The sequence below is a fragment of the Lygodium microphyllum genome, chromosome 24 (assembly GCF_053477565.2).
Source record: "Lygodium microphyllum isolate KBCC chromosome 24, Lygodium_microphyllum_v1.1.10, whole genome shotgun sequence".
In the NCBI taxonomy this organism is placed as follows: domain Eukaryota; kingdom Viridiplantae; phylum Streptophyta; class Polypodiopsida; order Schizaeales; family Lygodiaceae; genus Lygodium; species Lygodium microphyllum.
The window spans coordinates 37474670-37499325 of NC_141158.1; the positions used below are offsets into that span (position 1 = coordinate 37474670).

The following is a 24656-nucleotide window of genomic DNA, read 5'->3' on the forward strand; positions in this document are numbered from 1 at the left end:
CCCAAATCCTTTCTTGAAGTTAATGCACATATATTAGTGGTTTTTAGTTGGAACTCCCTATTTTATTTTCTATATTGTAACGATGACAAGATCTTAGAGAATTTCCTTACAAAACCCTAATTGAGTTCTGAATTCTCCTTAAATATCCCCGAATGAAAGTATCATCTATGAATATGCACGTAATGTTTGGGCCTCATAAGCCAACTTTAGTCTTTAGTGGAAGATAGACCTCTCCCTCTGAAAAAACAAAAAGGAGCTATATGCAGAACAGGATCCACAAGGATTTCTAACCCTTTTGCCAGCCGTTAATTTGTTGACCTCAAATGTTTGTATTGAACAGGCGTGAAAAGAGCATTTTAAAACTTATTACAGTTGACCAGGCTAATCAATGCACTGTAACGTTTCACAAAACTGATGCAATAATCACGAATACCTTGCATATTTCAGATTCAAGACATCATCCATAATCTAATGGCTAGTCAATGATATGACTTTTTATGTACTGACCTTGTCAGAAAAACTAAGCACCGAGCTATGCTGCAAGGAAAAACGTAAATCAAATACTGGCATCAAAAACTTTGAGGTTGCAAAAAGAAAAGATAACATCTGATGGCTCCTAAATCTACTTTCTGATTTGCTTGATTATGACTCAAATGTACAGATGTTACACTTATACTTTCCTGACAAATAATGACCTACCGACACAAACTAGCAGCTACCCATTTGAATCAGATGAACTCAATTCTATGAGAATCTACTATTGGAATGTTCCCCCAGCAACCTTTCCACCAACCCGGATTGCATTGGTACCAGACAGACTGCCAGAACTTTGTGCTGCAGGAACTATTCCTCCAACTACTCCTTGGGAAGGCTGTATGCCTGGCAACGTGGTAGGAGCTAGTACACCTGCTGTTGGAGGCATGGGGCTGTGAAGTTGAGACATCTGTACTTGTGGAAGAAAAGGTTGTCCTCCCATAAAAGGTGGTGCCATACAAAATTGCATTGCTTGGACTCCAGTGCCTGTTATAGGAATGTTGAACAAAAACCTTTGAGATGCTTCTTTGAGATGATAGAGATCAAGACAAATTAAGATGCATGTGCCTACCATGATGTCTTGGCTGCTGCTGCTGTTGCTGCTGCTGCTGCTGGGAAGTTGTCTGTGCTGGCTGTGGTGGTGGCATTGGAGGCCCCTGCAAAATCCCCTTGTTAAGCAACCTTCCTAGGAAAACAAAAGCATCAATGGGTTAACAAGACAAGGGCTATACCTGGGGGAAAGGTTGAAAGTACACAACTTGCCCAGGCTGACCGTACATCATTTGTTGTGAGTACTGCCAACATTACATTTATATGAATTTAGATAATCAAGTGATCAAAGATTAAGGATTTTCAGATTTGAAGTATGGAACTATACACAGGCATGTATTTCAAGCAGTAATCAAGTGATCAAAGATAAAGGATTTTCAGATTTGAAGTATGGAACTATACACAGGCATATATTTCAAGCAGTAACGGCAAGATATATGCCACAGCAGCTTCAAGATGCTTGACTTAATCATCAGCTTTTTATTTCATGCATGTGCCAACAATCACTCCATGGTGACACACAATGTCCAATTATTCTCTGCTCTTGCTTATTTCAAAGAAACCACTGCTTGTTTTTTATCTAGTCAAGGCTGGCAAAAGGTTTAAAGCTACTATAATAATGAAATGCAGAGATCTGATTTGAGCTACTAAATTATCTCAAAGCTAATGTCCTAAGTACGTATTCAGTGCTGAATAACCTATAGACCCCCATAAGTACAGATGTCAAGAACCTTCTCGTGGCTGAAGTTGTTAACAAGAATAAGCACTTACTAGCTGACTGGTGGGGTGCAAGTATGTTGATGCTGGCTGCACAGGTGGAGCCTGGGAAGTGAATCTAATGGCCTGCTGGGACCCATAGGAATGTCCTACAGCCTGAAACGACATTGCATAAAATTCTTGAAAGGTCCAATATAACAACACAATAAATATTACAGGAACTTAAGTGTAAAATTTTTAAAACTCGCTTATGCTTACAGGTGGTTGTAATTGAGGTTGCATCTTCAACGCAGTTTGCCCTGCTAATGTAGGTGGTACACCTGCTCCTGACACGCCTGGTGTGAACGTTGCTCCTGGCGACTGCAAGAAGGGAGCTGTACCTGAGCCTGCTACAGCAACTGGGCTGTATGGTGTAAATTTAGCTGCTCCCTGACCCTGCTGCTGTATCAAAGGGTTGACACTGACACCAACTTGTACAGCTTGTAACGGTGCCACTGGTGGCATTCCCCCAGCCACATATACAGATCCTTGAACCAGTGGTGAAGATGGCCTTACAGGAGTAAAGCTTGGTGTAAATGATTTTGCATTTGGATTTAGTTTAAACTCCTGAGAAGACCAGACAGCCTTAGTTTAAGAAAAATTTGCCTGCTTGACCAAAATTCAACAGCAAGAGAATTGCATTGAAACAGTTTCCTATACCTTTGCGTTTGGATTAAGAGAAGACTTCTTTATCAAAGCAGGCCCTGTTGAAACCCCAGATAATGATGATGGAGAGGATGGGGCTGTGTTGGATGTGGTTGAATTCAAGGGAGAAACAGGCAAATCACTGTTTTGGGTCCCAGATTGTGTTCTGCTTATAGATGGTGCTTCTGCTCTAGAAGCACCAGCAATAGATCCCATATCAGAATTACTGGTAGACACAATCCTTGATGCATCTGGTGCAAGCCCTGATGATGCAGTATGACTTTGAACAGATTCAGAAGCTGTAGCTTCTGAGATAGTGTAAGTGCTAGTTGGCAGTGTTATAGATGTCGGGATAGGCAATGCTGATGCTGGGGGAGCACAGGCAGCAGCCACCATGGTTTGTTTTGATTCAGTGTTTGTAGGTTGTCTTTGTCCACCTTCCAATGATGCACTTTTAACTGCAATGGCATGTTTGATGGCAACATCAGGAATAGACTCTCAAATATCCACTAGTCTTAAGCTTTAAATGCTTTACTTCAATGATTGTCTTTCTAAAAGTTCTTGTATTGAAGACTGAGTTCTAAAGATCAATTACTACTGACAGAAAGCAGAAAAAAACCAAACGTGTGAAAAATTAAAGCCATGATCAGCAAACATGAGAAAAATTAAAGCCATAATCAGCAACACTGCCCTGAAAAGCATAACAAGTTTCAAGGAAAAGTTGATGAGTTACAGACATACAGTGAACAATGAACCTTCAAACTCCATTCCAATAATACTCTTTTAACATTATCCAAGTTAATCAATTTGGTAACTCTACTTGGATTCTCCATGTTCCATTTTAGGTTCTTGCAGACATTATGTCCCTCTTAAGGAGTTCATTTTTTGTACTAACTCACACTTTACTGAAAAGGGAAGAAACAATCAAACAAAAACCTTGGTCATCTGAATAAATGCATCACAAGGTAAACATTTCAGTTTCAGACGACTCTGGAGTCCTGTGGCACTCCAAATTGGATTGATACACTAGCCAACAGTCTACTTTGTCACATGTACTGCCTCAAATAGGTGTTTACACCACATGGTACTGATTGATAACAGTCTCCGAGGTCCTTGAAAATAAGAACTACTTATCAGATATACATACAACCAGAACAATACTCTGTAGAGCATTTGCAATTGATATGGACCTTTTAGGTTCCTTCATAAGCCTGTGCATGATGTTGCAATGTAATGGAGTTGTAAACAAGGCTAACAAATTGAAGGGGTGAGAGTGCGCAATGGCGTGCAAGGTCAAAGCATTAGCTAAAGAGCAGAGATGAGCTGAAAGTTAGAGGAAGAGTGAACACAGAGATAGGTGTACCGATGTGATGGTACACAAAGAATAAAAGAATGTATTTATATGTTAGGGTACATTAAGGGTGTGTTCACACCCATAAGTCTATTTACACAGAGACGAAGGGACTTTACACCCAACAACCTCCCACTTAAAGACCCGAAGTGGTACCTTTAAGCTAACCAACTCCCACTAAACGAATGCAATGCTCATGCTGAGCCTTTACAAGAGACTTAGTGAGAACATCTGCAGGGTTATCTTGGGTTTTGACCTTAGTCAGTGTGACAAGACCATCATCCAAGACCTGTCGAATAAAGTGATACCGAACATCTATGTGTTTGGTACGTGCATGGAACATGGCATTCTTAGCCAAACATACAGCACTCTAGCTATCACAACCAAGCACTGGTGTACGTGAAGAAAGACCAAAATCCTTGACCAGACGGCTAAGCCAAATAGCTTCCTTAGAAGCTTCTGTGGCTGAAATATATTCAGCCTCTGTAATACTCAGTGCCACAATTTTTTGCAATCTTGAACACCAAGAGATAGCCCCACCAGCCAAAGTAAAAACATACCCACTAGTAGATTTCCTAGTGTCAAGATCTCCTGCCATGTTTGAATCACAAAATCCCTGCAACTCTAATGTACCCTTTCCATAGCATATACACTTTTCTTGTGTACCTTTTAAGTATCTAAAGATACATTTCACTACTTCCCAATGTGGCTTGCCAGGGTTAGACATAAATTTGCTAACAACTCCCATTGCATGAGCAATGTCAGGGCGAGTTGCAACCATGGCATACATCAAAGATCCACAAGCTGATCCATAAGGTATACCCTTCATCATACTAGCAGTTGCATCATCCTTAGGGCAATCAGATTTGCTAAGCTTTGAATGTGGCGGTAAAGGCACACCAAGAGGCTTAGCATCAGCCATATTAAACCTATCAAGTACTTTGCTGATATATTTGTCATGTGAGAGAAACAACAAATGCTGCCCTCTGTCTCTTTTAATGCACATGCCCAAAATGTGTTCAGCTGCCCCAAATCTTTCATAGAGAAGGCTGAACTCAGCTGTCTTTTAAGAGCATTCAAAGTACTCTTATGCTGTCCTGCAATCAGCATGTCATCCACATATAAAACCAACACAATAATGCTGCCATCATCAGCCTTTTTAGTGTATAAGCAGTGATCTGCATGACTGCGTTTAAATCCATGGCTGAGCATAAAGGTATCAAATTTTTTGTACCATTGTATAGGGGCTTGTTTCAGCCCATATAAGCTGCGTTTCAGCTTACAAACCAAATGCTCTTTTCCTGGAATAGCAAATCCTTCTGGTTGTTTCATGTACAGCTCTTCATCCAAGTCACCATGAAGAAAAGCAATCTTCACATCCATCTGATCCAACTCTAAATCCAAGGATGCAGTGAGAGCAAACAAAACACGGAGCGTAGTCATCTTCACCACTGGTGAAAAGACCTCCTGGAAGTCTATGCCTTCCTTTTGTGTATAGCCCTTAGCAACCAACAGTGCCTTATACTTGGGCTTCCCATCAATACATTTCACTTTGTAAATCCATTTATTAGGAATAGCTTTCCTATCCTTGGGTAAAGGTACAAGCTCCCATGTGTTATTTGCATGACATGTGTAGACCGTCTTACCCAATGATCTGTATTATCAGGCAGTGGGCCTACATCCTGAGGAATGTGCACACCATCGCCAGGTGGCTGATTTTCAACATTTTCTTGCTGCTGTAATCTATTTTCAGCATGTTCTTCTTGCTGTCCTATTTCATCCTGTGCATCTATTTGCTGTCCATGATCTTCTGGCTGTAGCACAATAGGTTGCTGCTCATTTTCAGCATCAAAAGAGACAGAATTTTCAGCTAATGGCTGCTGAATGGCTGGCTGTTCATGCTGAAATTTGACCTTCTTTTTGTCAAGACCACCATGTGTAGCATTTTTCAACAACTTTACCTCGTTAAATACTACATCTCGGCTGCATATTATCTTCCTGCCCTGAGGAAGCCAAACTCTATAACCCATCTCTCCCTCATCTCCATATCCTATGAAGATGCCCTTGATGGATTTCATGTCTAGTTTGGTCCTCTGTTCTACACGTACATGCACAAAGGCATCACAGCCAAAGACACGCAAATGGTCATATGAAGCAGGTTTGCCAAACCAAACCTCTTCAGAAATGCCATTTTCCAATGCACGATTGGGAAAGTGATTGCATACATGAACTGCAGTTTTAAGAGCCTCTCCCCGAAATTGTTCCAAGAGATTAGCTGTGGGCAGCATACATCTGACTCTCTCACAAGGTGTGCGGTTAAATCTTTCAGCCACGCCATTTGATGCAAGATTATAAGGGGCTGTCAACTCCCTCTTAATACCATGCATCTCACAAAACTTGTTAAATTCTTTTGAGACATACTCACCCCCATTATCTGTTCTTATGGCTTTCAACTTAAGCCCTTTTTGTGTGGTAACAAAAGTATGAAATTTTTTAAAAGAATCCAACACTTCCTTTTTGCTCTTAAGTGTATACACCCATGACTTTCTACTGAAATCATCAATGAAAGTAACAAAGTACCGTGCAACCCCATACGAATTAACGGGCATAGTGCACATATCAGAGTGTACTAGGTCAAGAGCATTAGACTTCTTAACGACACCAGAGTAATGAGGAGACTTCACTTGTTTTCCATATAAGCAATCATTACAAAATTCGAGACCAGAGCCTTTTACATCAAATCTCCCTAAAGAGAAGAGAACCTGAAGGCCTTTCTGGCTCATATGGCCAAGTCTTTTGTGCCAAAGCTCCATCTGTGAATGGACTTCAGCCATGGCCAAGAACTTGCCAGGTAATGCTTTACAATGCAAGTAATATAAAGTCCCCCTTTTGCTGCCTTTAACAATCAACATAGAGCCCTTATGGACCTTCCGAGATCCACCACCAAATGCAGTAAAGTACCCTTTAGCATCAAGCTGCCCAACTGATAGTAGACTCTTCTTTATGCCAGGTACAAATCTGACCTCCTACAAAATCAGCTCTTGGCCATTTTCAAGAGCCAAGTGAATGATGCCAACACCCTCTATCTCACATGCATAGTTATTACCCAAGTAAACCTTGCCTAGGCAACCTGCAGTGTAATCAAAAAATGACTCCAAAGAGGAGGTAACATGAAAAGAAGCACCGTTGTCCACTATCCATGATTGTGACAGCCCATCATGAGCTGAAAGTAAGGCATCAATTACCTCCTTTTTGGTGATGTGCATATCACCTATTGCTGCCATAATATCTACACCATTACATGAGGCTACAACAAGTATCTCTTCAGTGTCAGGAAGCTCTTCAATGACCACACTGGATGCAACATTTGCTTTTGCAACTTCTTTTGAGGAAGAATTGTCATCATCTTTCTTTTTCTTACCCTACTGTTTCTTTCTTTCTTGCTCTTTCTTGAAGTATCGGCAATCAAGATTTTTATGCCCTTTACGCCCACACTGATAGCATGTGACATCCTGTTGTTTGCCCTTGCTTTTGCTTCTGCTTTTCCCTTTACTAGCTGCATTACCCCTCTTTTCAGACCTACCTCTTACATGGTGAGCTGAACCACTGCTTTCACCACTAGACTTTCTTCTGATTTCTTCATTAAGGATTGAACCTCTAACACCATCAAAAGTCAAAGCGGGGTTGTTGCTAAGTGACACAACCAAAGATTCCCAACTGTCAGGCAAAGTCATCAATAAGAAAATAGCTTTTAATTTATCATCGAAAGCAGTCAAACCAAAGTCCTGCAACTGACTCAAAATCCCTGTGAAAGCACTCAAATGCTCAAATGCTGGCTTAGACTCATCCAATTCCATGTTCATAAGTTTACACATAAGATGCACTTGATGCACAGGAGTTGTATTTTCATAAGTATCCTTAAGTTTTTTCCATATAGCATAACCTGTATCAAGATGCTTGATGTATGTAAGTACATCATCAGACACTGCCATCTTAATGTATGCAATGGCCTTCTTATTAAGTCTAGCCCAATCCACATCTGTCATAGCTGCAGGCTTAGTCTCCTAGAGAGCATCTTCACAGTCCTTGAGAAACAAAATGCCTTGCATCCCATCCTTCCACAAGTCAAAGCCAGTGCCATCAAACCTCTTGATTTCAAAGAGGGATTTTGTGTCACTGCTGCTAGAAGCATTTGCAGCCATTTTTCAGCAATACACCGGAAATTCAATGCTGCAATTTATGACAGCAAAAATGAGCTGAATATTCAGCTGATTTCAGCCCAAATTTTTTTTTAGCAAATAATAGCAAGATTCAATCCAAGTACATGTACAACAGTAGAATGAATGACTTTCAACAGTATGACTGCAATTTCAGCATACAATAAATGCATACATCACTGCCAGATAACTCCCACTTCAGCAATATCACCATAAATACATCTGCACCAATCCCACATCTACAAATGATCACTAAGACTGCTGCAACATGAATAATCAGCAATACATCAACTCAATGGGAGCTGCCCAACATGTGTACTGCATACATATGTGCTCGTATCAACTTATGATACCCCAAAACACCAAGAATTCTCTACAATTTCTCCAAAATCGCACAAGAGGGAGATAAAACATGCTCAAATCACTCTGCTTATGGCAACAAGATTGCTTCAGAAATATTCCCAAAGTGCATTTCACGCATTAACTTTGCCAAAATCCACAGATTTCAGTAAAAAGCCCAAAATTTCACTGACCAATCTACCCCGATTGCATTAATAAATGTTCCCGAAAGCATAAAACGAGCAAATTTAGCAAAATTTCACAAAGTTTTGCAAAAGCCCCAAATTTCTTGGGTCCAATTGTGCACCAATGTCAGCCAATCTAACTTAGCTGACCAAAAATTCGCCAATACAGCAAAAGCCCCAAATTTTATGGGTCCAACGTTGAGAAATTTCACTCGGCTAAGTAAAATTTCAGTAAATTTGGCGAAATCCCCAATTCAAACGCACACAATGTCTGCAATTTCTGACACAGATGCCTCAATCTTGCATGAGCAGTACTCAATCTGAAAAAGCCCCAAATTTCTGTGCCTAAATCTGCACAAACTTGCGAACTGTGCTTGAGCACACGAACCCGGTCAGTGAGCAAGGGGTCTCCTTGCAAAATTAATAAAAAATTGACGTGAATTACTGATATCGTGACGAAAACATCAGCCGTTGACCAGCCGCCTGTCCCGCGTCCCTGTCGCCTAACAAATCTGCCTGCGCCTGTCCTCGTGAGCTGTCACCTGCCTGTCATCTGATGTCACCTGCCAGGGAGCTGTCGTCTGCAATCGTCTGATGTCGCCTGACTATCGCCTGCCTGGGAACTGTCATCTCCAGTCGTCTGACTTGTGCAGGCTGTCGTCTGCCTATCGCCTGTTAGCACAGACCAGAAAACTGACAACCTGACCTGTGGGAGGTGACAGCTTGCTGAAATGTGTCGCCTCGATGCACGCACAGCCTTCTGCTGAAAAACGATCTACTATTTTCTTCACACGCGCAAGCTAAAACTGACTCGCCTTGACTTCGAGAAGCACGCACACCTTCACCGAAGCTCTGATACCAGTTTGAAGGGGTGAGACTGCCCAATGGCGTGCAAGGTCGAAGCGTTAGCTAAAGGGCAGAGATGAGCTGAGAGTTAGAGGAAGAGTGAACACAGAGATAGGTGTACCGATGTGATGGTACACAAAGAATAAAATAATGTATTTATATGTTAGGGTACATTAAGGGTATGTTCACACCCATAAGTCTATTTACACGGAGACGAAGGGACTTCACACCCAACACAAATGACGTGCTAATCAAAAGAACCAATGATGAAAAAAAGGACCACTAGTAATGCAGTTATGGATGCAACTCCCTTCCTCCCACAACCCCCCCCCCCCCCCCCCCCCCCCGCCCCCCAAAAAAAGAAACAGAAAAAAACAAAAAAGAGAAAAAGCTGCCTTCCTCCTCCCCAATTGCAGCATGTCTCCTGCCTAAGACACCACACAGTGGTCCTGCCGCTTCACCTCACACATTACCTTAGAGCAGTCCTGCTTGCTGTACACAGCCAGTAATGAAATTGGAAACAAGGCTAATTGTTGGCCCAAGTATGGAATAATCATGCATGCACATAGTTGCCAAGGATTTCTGAAACAGGAGGTACGAAACAAGTTTCATAGGTTTTATACGAGTTTCCTAAAACAATAGAAACGAGTTTCATACAAGATGAAAGAAAACTATTATGAGACTTTATCCTATGCCTCATATAATGTAATTTATCATTATCATTATTCATGATCCTATACAATGCAACTAGAGATTCAACATGGCATTACATATACATGAAACATGGTCCATTATCCATCACAATATTAGATTTAATTATAGAAAAAGCCATCGATATATACATGTATCATAGACAAAAACTCGATAAAAATTCTTGCAATCAATATCAATGTCCCGCCAATATGTCAAATGAATCTGTCACACGTGTTGATTACAAAAGTTCAAACACATTTTTTAGAGTAGTGCTCTTTTGAAAATTTAAAATAGGTGCTTCATACGTTTTTTAAATGCCCAAGTACAAAACGAGTTTCCTAACCTTATGAAACGTGTTTCTTGGCAATTGTGTGTGCATGCAAGAGATAGAGAGAGAGAGAGAGAGGGAGGGAGAGAGAGTGTGTGTGCGTGTGTGAGCGTTCGCGTCAAAGAGAGAGTGAGTGAAACAGCTGCACTCCACAAACAAATATTGCAGGCTGCGGAGCAGCTCCTAGCCTTGGCATAGTCTCTTCTAATGGTTTTGCCCAAGACCATCTATTGCTTTCTACCTCTATGAAACTGTCACAGCTCATTGAAACTAGTCAAATGCGGTCTTATCAGCAGGCTAAAATTGCTGTGTTATCAGAGGGATTGCAAGATAATAACTGCTAGTCCCATAAATTTTATCGGCAATTACATGCCAAGGAAAATGTGGTCAGGCAAAGCAATTCTATAAGTGAAATGGTTAGAAATCCTCAACGAATTGTGCATATGTGTAGAGATTACTTTATGAATTTGCTTGGGTCGCAATCATATGTTTCAGACAATCTTAGCAACCAGTTGTTTGTTTTGTGAACCGGTTAAAAATCAAGTTTTGCCAGATATAGCTGAATCGTTAGATGTGGACATATCACAAGATGAGGTAATGGTTTTGTTGCACTTAACTAAAGATAAAGAGTCTTGAATGGGATGGTCTCACTTCTGAGTTCTTTGATACATATGCAACTCAATTGGCCACAACTTTGATAGCTCTATTTTAATAGTGTGTACAAGATCTTATGAAAGTCTTGGCTAATAAATTGCATTTGTACATCCCTAATATTGTGCATTCTACACAATATCAATTCAACAAATGAAGGAACATCCTGCATAATATCTTGAATGTCCAAATGGAGATAGACTATGCACATTGCACAAATCAGGAGCTTGTGATGATTCAATTGGATCTAGAAAAAGCTTTGACCAACTAGAGTGGTTCTTCTTGAATCAATTAATGCAATGGATGGGATTTGGTCCTAGAATATCTGGACTGATTAGCACTATTGGTTTGGACTCTTCTTCCAAAGCTTTGTTTAATGGCAGTCACCGAACCTTTTCGTCTTTTCTAATCTATTAGGTAGAGCTGTCCTTTGAGCCCTTTGTTCTTTGTTTTGGCCACTTATCCCATTTTGACAATGTTGTCCAACCTAGCAACTAAGGATGAGGTGGCTAGTCTCTCTCTTCCTTCAGCAGAAAACAATAGATTGGGCGGACTAGTCTAGGAGAACATGACAACATCCTAGGCAGTATCCAGTGTCAAATTTTGACCTAGACCAATTTACTGGCTACTAATGTCAATGGCGACATTATAGACTAGATATTAATTAATTAATTAATGCCAATCTAAGGGCTACTTACTGCTCCGGCATACTTAGAAGATAAGTTGACCTAGCCAATATGTGGATTTATTTTTCAAGGCACTAGAATAATTATTAAATTAATTTTTAAAATCATATTTTGATGCCACTTGGTAAAACTTACCCATGCAAGTGGGAAAAACCTTTTTGGGGCTTGGTGGAAGTCTATTTCAGCCTTTATGAGAGAGAATGTAGCATGTTAGAGAGCAAGGAAATGTTACTGATGTAATTTGCAACCACGACAAGCCAGTCCTACACAAAACCAACAACAGTTTGGAACCCCTCCAAGTGCAGGTGACAAAAGCCCAAGGTTCTTCCAGTGCACTCGACAACATACAAGAGGGGACAACAGCCATTCTGGTGGTCTTAAGCTATAGGTGACAAATTCAATGGTTGTTTGAGCAGGTCAACAGCAATTTCTCAATCTTTCTCGCAATGAAATTTTGAAATTTCTCTCTCTATGGCACCCTCTCTCATCCTACAACCATGACTCTAGCCACTTGAGTCATCAGAGGTGTAGATATTGAAAAATCTCTACAATAAATTACAAAATAAGTTTTGACAACTACCTCAAGATGCATGCTCAAAATTGAGGGCCTAGGACTTGAGTTCCAACAACTGAAGTTAAAGGATTTCAAGGAGATTCAAGAGACCAACCAGCCCATATCAAATTTGGGACTTAAGTTGTCTTTCAAGGAGCACAGTGAAAGCAAGTCCCCAAGAAAACCAAAGGGCAAATTGGTTTGAAGGCTTGCTCGTCAGTTTTGACAGCAAGAGGCACTTGGATTAGTGGAGGAGATTAAAGAATCACAGTTGTACTCTATCCATTTGCAATAAAAGCTACAAAAATATCGCAAGGCACACCAATTTTAGGGCCAACAGGCTATCCAATGTCCACAATTAAATTGGTAAAATGTGCTTTTTCAATTTATGTGAATTTTATGCTTGTTGTAATTATTGACTAATCGTGTCATTACCACCCTCTCTGAGGAGGAAGGCAGATTCGAGACTGTCTCATAACAATGCCCCCCTCAGGGGCTGCAAATTGAATGCCCAAATAATAATGGAGAAAACCAAGATCCTTAGTAGCAAATGTCTATTGCATATCAATTTTAAATGCTACAATTTGACCAGCATCGATCTAGGTGATGACTATATTATCAACATAAAAAATAAGAAAATCAAATCCCTCATACCAAATATAGAGACTAGTATGAGCCATCCTTCCTTCTACGAGAGGGTGGTAATTGTCAAAATGACCAAGTGACCAGAGAGACAATAGGATTTGCGATGAAAAACACAAAGTGTGTGCGGCAAACACTGAGAGAGAAAAGAAACACTAGAGATGATGAAAGATGAATCATGCTGATGAAGTGAATCTGATACAAGGGTGCCGCACCAAAAAGAAAGCCCTAGAGTGCAGGAAGCTTGCTAAAGAAGCCTCTGAGTCTGCAAACGCAAGATGAGGAGGTGTCACCTAGAGCAAGGAGACTGCCGTCGAAGGGTGAGAAGCCTCTGAATATGCAAACACAGGGATGAAGAGTGGTACCTATAAGCAGGGAGACAGCCGATGAAGCCTCCGTCTGCAAACGCAAGCCTGATGAGGTGACGCCAGCTGCTGGGAGTAACGCCAGGTGATAAGGATGAGCCAGATGTTGAAAACACAAATGAAGACAACCTCTGGGAGTGAAACGCCAGCTATGGAGTGACGTGAGAAGGGTGGAAAGCAGCCAGGAACCAAACGCAAGGTACAACTGCCTCTGATGAAGGTGACACCTGCTGGAGAGAGATGTCAGAAGGTGAGGAACCTCCCTGGCAGCCAAACAGAAGGTGGAACCGCCAAAAGGGTGGAGGATAACGCCAAATAGAGTGGATGTTGACGCTAAGAGAGTGTGGACTCCAAACGCAAGATATAGAAGCACAGAAGATGCTGTCGCTAACTATGGAGGATAGACACCGGCTGAAGAGGAGCATATTGCCACCATAAACGCAGCCGACCGGAGATGAAGGCTGGCGCCAAGAGAGTGTGGAGATAGTGGTAGGAGAGAGAGAGAGAGAGAGAGAGAGAGAGAGAGAGAGAGAGAGAGAGATGATGGAAGAGAGTGTATTAGAAGACTGACGAAGAGAGAGTGGGAGTGATAGATTGAAGGATCAGCCGTAAGGAATGAATGAGAGAGTGGCCTATAAATAGGCACTGTCAATCTAGGGTGGCACCCCCTTTTTGCGGCTAAAGGCTTTCTCAACATCCCCTCTCAGACTCAAAAAGGGGGACGAGAAGAGTGAAGTGGAGATGCAATGCTACATGCCAAAGAATGCTCATGCAACAGGTGCCACTTGGATAGTGTCCCTCGTAGGAAAATTGTTCACTTGCCCAAGCACCCTAGTACAAAGATGATGAAAACATGCACTGAATAGGAGGAATGTCGGAGTTTGTGTGGTGCCGAGAACCATAAGAATATGCCCGTACTCAATCTCCTGAATTGGCTCCATGCTAACCAAGAGACGAAGAAGATGGTCAGCATGGACGAAGAAGATCCACCTTGTAATCTAAGAATACCACCTGAAAGGAAACCTTTGAAGATAATCACGAGACAGGATGAGCTGTAGAACCCCAAACTCAACCTCGGGAGAGAAGCCACTAGCTCTGTGACTCCATGCTGAAAGGAATACGAAGGCCTAGTCACCAAGTCACTGCTAAAGATCCCAGGGCCCCGAACTAAGTAGGTCCTCTAGATCCTGGGTATCAGTAGAGAAAATGATTGGTCAAAGGAGAGCCACTCCTGAAAAGTGAAAGGTGGTGGTGTGTGAAGAACTTCATGGCACATAGGGTCCCTCTCTGAATCGGAAGGAGTAGAAGTAGGACCCCGCTTTGAAGCCGAAGAAGAATTGGAAGCCCCCTCTGAGGGCGAAGTAAGAAAATTCCCCTCTAAATCCTAGTCTGAGAGAGAAAGGGAACCCAACCACTCATGGCTCATGAACTGTGAAGCATTGGATGACGAAGGAAGTGCCACCAATTGTCCCGAAGAAGGTATCTAGGGCTCAGAAGAAGAAGCCGGAAAGCACGCAGTTGTGCCCTCTCGAACTTGAGTGGAATAGGGTGGGGAAGGAGGAGGCTCGAGATGAGCCAAGGGTGGGGAACAATCACAGGCTCTCAGGAGAGTGGACTGTGGAGGAGATGTAAGTCGTGGAAGCCACTATACCTAGAAGTGAGTGAGAGAAACCTCCACGCAATGGGGCAGTCTCCAAGAGGACTTATCGCCTTGTAAGGTCTTAGAGCCTCCGTGTGCTCCAAAGGACTTAGTACGCGTGGAGTGCGGCTTATTGCCTTGAGTATAATACTCTAATAGCCGATGCAGAACGATCTCTGTGGCCCAGAAAGGAGAGTTGGCACAAGGAGTGCCTAGTGGAAGATGCATATACTCCGGAGGGGTGGGGAGCAAAGGTCGATGTCAACAGTCTTCGGTGGGATGCCCATTTTTGCCATTGTAGTAGCACCCACTAGAAGGCAATCTGTCGGCGGAGATGCCATGATACCAGTGTGGCAAACTAGAGAAGGGAGGGTGGGAGGAAAAAAAGGATATCTCCCAATGCACAGTGGAAATGATAGAGAAATCAAATGTTGATACCAAAACCGTCACCAGTCTTCGTCTTTCTTTGATGAGGAGGATCTTTTTGGCTCTCTAAGCACCTCCGGCTCTAATACCATGTCAAAATGACTAAGTGATCAGAGAGACAGTAGGGTTTACGAGGAAAAACACAGTGTGTACGGCAAACACTGAGAGAGAAAAGAAACACAGAAGATGATAAAAGATGAATCATGCTGATGAAGTGAATTTGATACAAGGGTGTCGTAGCACAAAGGAAGCCCTGTAGTGCAATAAGACTCCCGAAGAAGCCTTTGAGTCTGCAAACACAAGATGAGGAGGTGTCGCCTAGAGTAGGGAGACTGCCGTTGAAGGGTAAGGAGCCTCTGAATCTGCAAATGCAAGGATGAAGAGTGGTACCTACGAGCAGGGAGACAATTAATGAAGCCTCCGTTAGTAAACGCAAGCCTAATGAGGTGACGCCAACTGCTCGGAGTGACAACAAGTGCTAAGGATGAGCCAGATGCTGAAAACGCAGATGAAGACAACCTTTGGAAGTGAAACATCAGCTATGGAGTTACGTCAGAAGGGTGGGAAGCAGCCAGGAACCAAACGCAAGGTGCAACTACCTCTAATGAAGGTGACACCTGCTCGAGAGAGATGCCAGATCGTGAGGAACCTCCCTAGCAGCCAAACGCAAGAAGGTGGAGCCGCCAAAAGGGTGGAGGATGACACTAGATAGGGTGGATGCTGACGCCAAGAGAGTGTGGACTCCAAACACAAGGTGTAGGAGCACAAAAGATGTTGTCGCCAACAATGGAGGATGGAGATGAAGGATTTGGGAGAGCTATACTATTTTCTCAGCATAGAGATACCCAAGACTGCATGGGGTATATAGTTATCACAAAGAAGGCAATATGCATTGGATGTGTTAAAGAAGTATAATATGGCTGATTGTAAGTCTATATCTATATCTTTGGATGCCAATGCTAAGCTTAGTGCCCATGAGGGCGACTTAATTGAGAATGTCACTATGTATCAAAAGATTGTGGTAGGCAAACTTATCTATTTGATGATCACTAGGTCAGACCTAAACTACATAGTTAGTTTGGAGAGTTAGTTTTTATAGCTTCCACAGAAGCCACATTTGGATGCAATATAACACACATTGCACTATGTCAAGTCCACATTGGACTATGTCTTATTCTATGGTGCAGGTGTACCATTGGACTTGCATGGTTACACAGATGCATATTTGATTGGTTGAAGAGGAGCACACTGCCACCATAAACGGAGCCAACTGGAGATGAAGACTGGTGCCACGAGAGTGTGGAGATGGTGGTAGGAAAGGAGAGAGAGAGAGAGAGATGATGGAAGAGAGAGTATCAAAAGACTGACGAAGAGAGAGAGGGAGTGACAAACTGAAGGATCAACTGTAAGGAATGAATGAGAGAGTGGCTTATAAATAGGCACAGTCACTCTAAGGTGGCGCCCCTTTTTGGGGCTGCATGTTAGCAGTCATGTTTGTCATGCCTTGTCATCTCCTGCCTGTGAGCCTCAGTCTGAGTCAGACGAGGACATTAGGAGCTCTGACATGTCTGTTATGTGTTATGATGGGGGAGGCTAGTCACTCTTGACTGGCTATCTTAGGATGTGTATTTCTTTTTGGCCTCTTTTAGTGGGCAGCCACTGGCTACCCGACCACTTTTTGGTCACTGTTGTGGGGCGCCCATTTTAGGGCATTTTTAGGGTTTGCGCCCATTTTTGGGTTTGGGTTAGGGTTTGTCCTTTTGCCTATTTATTGGCAGCCCCCCTCCCCACTTGATCACTTGTCTTCTTGCAGATTCCGACACTCCTTCTCCCCCGTGGTGGTGCTACCATCATCATTAGCCTGATCTGGTGCCCTCACTGATGCTGTGGGCTGCGTGCAGGGACTGATCAGTCTCCTTCCGCCTTCCCGTTTGTATTCAGCATTCATTTCAGTCAGTGCAGATTTCTCTTCCTTATTTTCTGCTTTCTCTCTCTCTCTCCCTCCGTGTTCGTATTTCCTCTTCCGCAGCGCACTCTCACATGGTATCAGAGCCGAAGGAGAGTACATGGAGCTGAGTTTTATGCGGGAGAACACCCACAACCTTGCGTTTGCTGGTCAAGGCGTCTCCAACAGCTGAGGCGTCACCTTTTGCACCATCTTCTTGATCAAGGCGCCCTGTTTTGGTGTCACATCTTTGCGTTTGCTGCTGGCGTCATCCCCAACAGCCAAGGCGGCCCTTCCGGGAGGTCCCAAATATTTGCATTTGCTGCTGGCGCCTTCTCCAGTGGCTGCCACGTCAACAACGACCTCTTCCTGCTTGCGTTTTCAGCCAGGCGGCCTCCCCAACAGCTGGGCGACATCTTCCTTACTGGCATTTTGAGGCAGGAGGCTGTTTTTCTGTGGTGATTGCATCGTTAGCATTTGCGTTTGACATCATCCTTGCGTTCTGTGCAAGGCGGCCAGCTCAGGAGCTTCTGGTGTTTGTGTTTCGGCACCGGCAACCTTCCCTTGTTGTGTTTTGGTGTTTGCAGATATCGAAGATGTCTTCTCATCAGTTTACGGGCTTTGATGATTCAGATGACGAGCTTTTGTCTCGACGCTCATCTGAACAGAGGCGTGATTTCTATCACGAGGACCGTCGTTCGGAGTCTATTCCTCTTTCCCGTCCCCCTTCTATTCATGTATCTCGGCGAGCCTCTTCCAGTGGGCCGAAGATGCAACCTTTGGTACCCCCTGTACAGGTACCCGTACTTCCTCAGCTGCCCAAAGAGGACCGGTTGGATGGCTCCAACTTTTCTCTATGGTCCTGCAAGGTGGAGTGTATCTTGGAAACCTTTGATCTTTGGGAGCTTGTTTCTATTCCTATTCCCCGGCCTCAGGTGGATCCCGCAGATGGGACATCTATGGATCGTGCAGCCTTATGGGATCGGCTTAATTCTAGAGCCAGATCTTTCCTCTTTCTGAGTTTGCAGGATTATGTCCTTGTTCATGTTCGCAGGTTGAAGACTACAGCAGACGTGTGGAGAAAGCTCGCGTCTCTCTATCAACAGAAGACGTTTGCCCACCGGATATCTCTCGAAAAGAAGTTGCGGATGCTCCCTATTGATGATAGTCCTTCCATGAAGGACCACATCAACAGATTACAGGATATGAGGGATGAGCTTGCATCCCTCGGTCGAACGATATCTTCTGAAGACATGGCTATGATTCTTTTGACTCAGCTGCCATCGCCTCGGTTTGATGTCTTCTACACCAGCCTTCTTACATCAAGGACCCGTGAAAAGCTCTATGGGAGGAGCTATCCCCGCTTGTCTTGGAGCATGACGAGCGACTCCGAGAGGTCAATGCTAGTGGATCCGACTCCACTAGAGCCTTTGTTGCAGGTTCGGGAGGACAGAAGACGAAGAAGAAGAAGTCAAAGGCTACGAAGAAGGATAGTTCTTCAGGCTCTGACATAGATTCAGAGAGACCGAAGTGCCCACACTCTGGGAAAGGAACACATCCCGAGGAGAAATGCTGGAAGTACCCTCACCTTCGTCCGGGAGCGAAGGGTGGATCTACATCGGAGCCTTCTTCTACCTCTACACCAGCTGTTACCCATGAGTCAGTGTTCCTTCATATCCATGCTTTGGAGGAGGATCCTTCTTCCATGGTGGCTGCAGTGTCTTCTGTGCAACCTTGGTTAGTGGACAATGGTGCTTCGAGTCATATGACTCCCCGAGGTGATTTGTTACAGGATCTCCGTCCATTAGAGGGTTCAGTCACTGTTGGTGACATTTTATCGGTGCCTATTAGTGGTGTTGGCACATTGCCTTTATTTACCGACCGACCTTCGAGCTCCTTTTCACAGGCCCTACATGTTCCGGATTTGGGCCTTCCTCTCCTCTCCATTTATGGCCTTACGAGGCTTGGCACACGAGTGATCTTCACCGAGCATGCCGTTGTTATTAAGGATTCTTTTACAAGAGCTGTCTTATCTACAGGTTGGCAGGAGAGCGGGCTTTACAGGCTCCACTCCCCTTCTTTGATGCAGGGTCCTCCGCGCCAGTCTATTGCTACACCCGTTCCCGCTTGTGCACCTTCTATTCCACAGGTTCCTTCCCATCCCCCACCCTCTCCTCCGATGGTTCCCTCGTACCCCCCATCCCTTTCAGAGGAGGCCGATCTCGGTGATGCGGCTCTGGATTCCCTGGCCCCTAGTGTTTTAGAGGGGGATTCCCAGGATCGTGAGGAGCTCCTTCAGCAGAGCAGTCTACATCGACGGACTTCATCGACCTTGGCATTTCTCTTGCCATCCCAGGATCCGTTTCTCCCTTGGCCTTTTGCCACATCCAGGATCTAAGAGGGGGTGTTAGCAGTCATGTTTGTCATGCCTTGTCATCTTCTGCCTGTGAGCCTCAGTCTGAGTCAGACGAGGACATTAGGAGCTCTGACATGTCTATTATGTGTTATGATGGGGGAGGCTAGTCACTCTTGACTGGCTATCTTAGGATGTGTATTTCTTTTTGGCCTCTTTTAGTGGGCAGCCACTGGCTGCCCGGCCACTTTTTGGTCACTGTTATGGGGCGCCCATTTTAGGGTTTGCGCCCATTTTAGGGTTAGGGTTAGGGTTTGTCCTTTTGCCTATTTATTGGCAGCCCACCTCCCCACTTGATCACTTGTCTTCTTGCAGATTCCGACACTCCTCCCCCGTGGTGGTGCTGCCATCATCATCAGCCTGATCTGGTGCCCTCACTGACGCTGTGGGCTGCGTGCAGGGACTGATCAGTCTCCTTCCGCCTTCCCGTTTGTATTCAGCATTCATTTCAGTCAGTGCAGATTTCTCTTCCTTATTTTCTGCTTTCTCTCTCTCTCTCCCTCCGTGTTCGTATTTCCTCTTCCGCAGCGCACTCTCACACTGCAAACCCTAAACACAAAATGCAAAAACGCAAAAACACAAACTACGAGTGAAGGGTGAAGGGTTTCTCAACAATAATAATCTGATTAATCAATAATTATAGCAAGCAAATAAAGTACATAAACTAAAATGCACACTTTACCACTTAATCTTAAACAGTGGATAGCCTGTTGGTCCCAAAAACTAGTGTCTTGCGGTATTTCTCTAATCTTCTCCACTGATCCAAGTGCCTCTTGCTGTCATAAATGACTACCAAGCCTTCAAACCGATTTGTCCCTTGAACCAATTTGCCCCCTGGTTTGCTTAGGAATCGGCCTTCAATTGTGCTCCTTTGGTGACAAATTCAGCCCAAGATGTTTGCTAGCTGAATGGCCACTTGAATCTCCTAAAATTGTTCCAATTTCAGTGATTGAAATTCAAGTCTCTAGGCTTTCAATTTCTAAGCATGCTTCTTGTGGTGCTATCAAACCCTAATTTTTGTTGTAAATCCTAATTTACAGCAAAGACTCAGCAAAATCTCCACCTCCAATGGCTGAATCTGCTGGAAATTACCAAGGATTGGAAATGGCTAGAAAATAAAAGAGAATGCCAAGAAAGATAAATTTCAGAGTTTCATTGCAAGAATCTCTTCAAATCACTTGATATCTGTTCCAAAGGCCATTTTCTGCTGCCACTTGCTACCTAGGAGCCTTGAATGGGCTGTGTACAGCCCAAAATCCTATCGCCTACTATGAGCAACAGCCTGCTAATATAGCCTCTTCTAGGCAAGTCGCCATCTCCTAGAGAGTCTCCTATTGTTTGGATATGGCATGTCAACTGTTGCAGGTCGCCATCTCCTAGAGAGTCTCCTATTGGTTGGATATGGCATGTCAACTGTTGCAGGTCGCCATCTCCTAGAGAGTAGCATTGGCAACCTCCTTTCTCTCTCTCTCTCTCTCTCTCTCTCGCACAAGGCTGGAATGACCCTCTCTCAACCTCCAACAACCTTCTTCCCACTTCCATTGGCAAGATTTGCCACATGGCAACCTTCCAAATCCAATTCCCAATATTTCTTGCATTATTAAACCCTCTTCAGACAAGAGAAAAACTAAAGACACAATAAGACAAGGATTTTCCAATAATCCATATGATCTCCCTAAGCAAGGTACACTTAGTGCAAAGACAATGAAAAAGCCTAACATGTTTGTACCTCACAACTTGGATCAACTACATCAACCTAGAACTGTGGCACAGTTTATGAATTCCCTACAACAACCATCTCAGGAGCTGCAACAGGAAAGTGATGCTATGGTACAAGCATTTCACCAGATGCAACAAGAATTACAGTCTCACTCCTCAAGATCCCGAGCTATCTCTGCCAGCAGTACATATATCCACAGCCTTTAGTTCATCATCGATACCCTTGCAAGTGGTTGTGTCCAAGCCATCTATTTTGTGTTTTGTGAGCCAACCATCATCACTTTCCCATATGAGCACAAGTTTCTTTTTTTTTAATAAAACAAAACAAAAGAGAGAGAGAGAGAGAGAGAAGTTCAAAGTGATTTTACGTCACCTTTGTCGATCTTGGTAAGCCACTGCATAACCAATCTGCACCTGTTGGCTAGTGCCTTGGCCCTTGGCCTCTCTGGGGTGGCTCTTCGGACTCTTGAGAAAAAATAACCATCAACTCTATAGTATTGGTAGGATCTTTGTGATCGATATGCACCCATTGACCAATGCCATAGCTACTTTAGGACAGAACCTCTCGAGGTAACAAGGGGTGCGCCACACTTGGCCTTCCTCCTGGTTTCAATTTTGGGCTGAGAAGGGGTATTAAGCTCAAAATGGTGCATTAGATATTGAGCCTTAATAAGTTCATTGAACCAGCCCCAAAATTCAAACTTCAATGCTAAAAGAGTTTGAATGTCCCATAAGCCATCTTTTAAACTTTGGTTGGTTCCCATCTATAAATAGATGGTGTGCATAGTGCCTCCCTTGTCATTCAGTTCCAGACTACCCCACTCAGTCTATATCATCACATGGCTGCCTGCTCCATCGCTTGCTGCTGCCATCCTTTTCTAGCCCTTGGCATGGTCATCTTCAGTTGACACCTGCCCTTCTAGAGATTTTTTCCAGCCCACCTACTAACGTCAGCTTCCTCTACTGCTCCACGACCTTCAAGCTGCTGCATTCTATTGTTTACAGCCATTGCCTGCCTGCTGATCACCATCTTTTGCCTGTTAGACAACCACCTTGACAATTGCAGCTCCTAAAAACATGTTCCCAACTATTGCCCTCTTCTTAAAGCCACATTGAAACATTCCCCCACGATCCAACCTGCACATGAGCCACGATACAAGCCATATTCATAAATATAGGGGACTAGATATCACTCACCTCCCAACCATAGAACCAAACCGGCTCTCCCCCGAGCTTTGGAGCTAGCAACACTCCGAGTCACAACTCCATCCCACGCATTGGTGTCCCATACTGCCAGCCCACACCATCCTCGTGTACAAATGTGTCGGCTATAATAAGCCAAGACTCCAAGAGTGGTGATCACACAATAATGTGCGTCCTATAAATAGGACTTGCCTACCCTAGCCCCAAAGTGTCCTTAGTGCATTCACACTAAGTCCCTTCACAACCACTACGACTAGTGCTACTAGCGCCCATCCAGAAGTCCAAGGATGTAACACCAATGAAACATCCCCCTATGATCCAACCAGCACGCAAAACACCACGCAAAAGATATTCACGAATATAAGGGACTGGACATCGGACTCACCTCCCAACCATAGAGCCAAAAAGGCTCTTGCCTAAGCCAAGGAGCTAGCAATACTCCAAGTCACAACCACATCCCAAGTGTTGGCATCCCATACCACCAACCCACACCATCCAAGTGTACGTATGTGTCAGCCAATGGGCCAAGAGTCCAAGAGTGGTGATCACACAATGATGTGCACACTTGGGCTTTAAGTCCTATAAATAGGACTCGTCTACCCTACCTGCGAAGTGTCCTTAGTACATTCTCACTAAATCACTTCTTAACCACTGTGACTAGTGCTACTAGCGCCCATTAGGATGTCCAAGGATGTAATACGCATAGTCAGCTACATTTTCAAGCCAAACCAATCACCTACTGGACAAAACCTAAAGGTCGCACATTGCTCCAATAGTCAATTGTATGCTACATTTTGCTGTCTACCCACTTCTCCAGCATCTCTAAGCTCCAAACGGTGGTTTCAACACGTGGGATCCGTCTCCTATGGATGTCAACACACTGATAGCTCTCTCAACCCGCTCCACAAGAGTCATCGACTATTGGACAGCTTTACTTTTGAGCGTATTGCACATATATTCATTTTCTTTGGGATTCATTTAGTTTCATCAGCATCTTTTCTTCTCTATTTTGTGTTTTGTTGTTTTTGTCTACGTTGTTATGTTTTAGTCATGTTCGTACATTTTACGTTTTCTTTGTGCAAACCCTAGCATATCTTCACAGAAAATATTTTCCTTATGCTAGGTGGACTTGACAATTCTGTTGGTGATAGCAAGACAAGACTCCTTCTCTAATGCAATGTGTCCAACATTCAATCATGCCACGTCTTATTTTTCCATAGTAATTATATATCTTTGGCTTGGAAGAAGTACCTTTGTGAGGGTTCAATGAGGATGGACAGCATGGAAAGAAGTGAACTTCAAAGCCATGTGAAAGGAAGAAGAAGTCTGACCAGCATGAGTGGTTGCTGATTTGGTACCACCTTGTTTTTTTTACATTGAGATTTGCCATTTCCATGATGTTGGGCAGAAAAAAACTGATTTGATGCCATGGTAGCACTACAATTGAGATGGCTTTGTTCTTCCAACAATAAAATACATACAAGATGGTCAAAGGTGTAGGTAACTTCAGTCTCCCAGAATTGCCAACCTCAAAGTAGTCACAAAGCCTTACTATGACTTAAACAAGCCACTAATAGCAATGGAAACAAGCTAATTATTTAGAACCACTTCAGCCCTATTAAGCAATTGTTCTCAAAGATCTGTAATACTTGTGAGATGGGAATCCATATTACCTCCTCCATCCACGTGAAGATCTTCTAGTTGCTTGCAGAGATGAGCAATGCGTGTTTTATTGCACCCTGATTTGAGGAAGCAAGCTGATTCCATGCTTGCTTGGCTAACTTGCATAATCTAATGTGGGAATAACCCCTCTTTTCACCAATAGAGTTATGAGAGAATGCCCTTGGGAGTCACGGTCATCCCATCAAATGTGTTATTGAGTGGAGACCAAGGTAGAAGATGAAGGTGACTCTTGCATCATTAGAACCACCTCTCAATGTGGAGCTAGCATGTGGTGACATTTGTTACAAA

The 24656-nt window shown here is 43.6% G+C and overlaps 1 protein-coding gene across 3 annotated transcripts in view; it reads right to left on the reverse strand.

Moving 5' to 3' along the window:
• Positions 1-548: 548 nt before the first annotated feature.
• LOC148014983 (uncharacterized) overlaps positions 549-24656 on the reverse strand; it is a 68730-nt gene continuing 44622 nt past the window's right edge. For all 3 annotated transcript variants that reach the window (XM_087665662.1, XM_087665661.1, XM_087665663.1), the window contains 6 exons: positions 2500-2942; positions 2059-2406; positions 1855-1956; positions 1266-1328; positions 1106-1190; positions 549-1020 (listed from right to left, as the gene is read on the reverse strand). In XM_087665662.1, the coding sequence (XP_087521788.1) occupies positions 758-1020; positions 1106-1190; positions 1266-1328; positions 1855-1956; positions 2059-2406; positions 2500-2942 (1304 nt within the window). In that variant the 3' untranslated portion in view covers positions 549-757. The remainder of the gene's footprint in view (positions 1021-1105; positions 1191-1265; positions 1329-1854; positions 1957-2058; positions 2407-2499; positions 2943-24656) is intronic.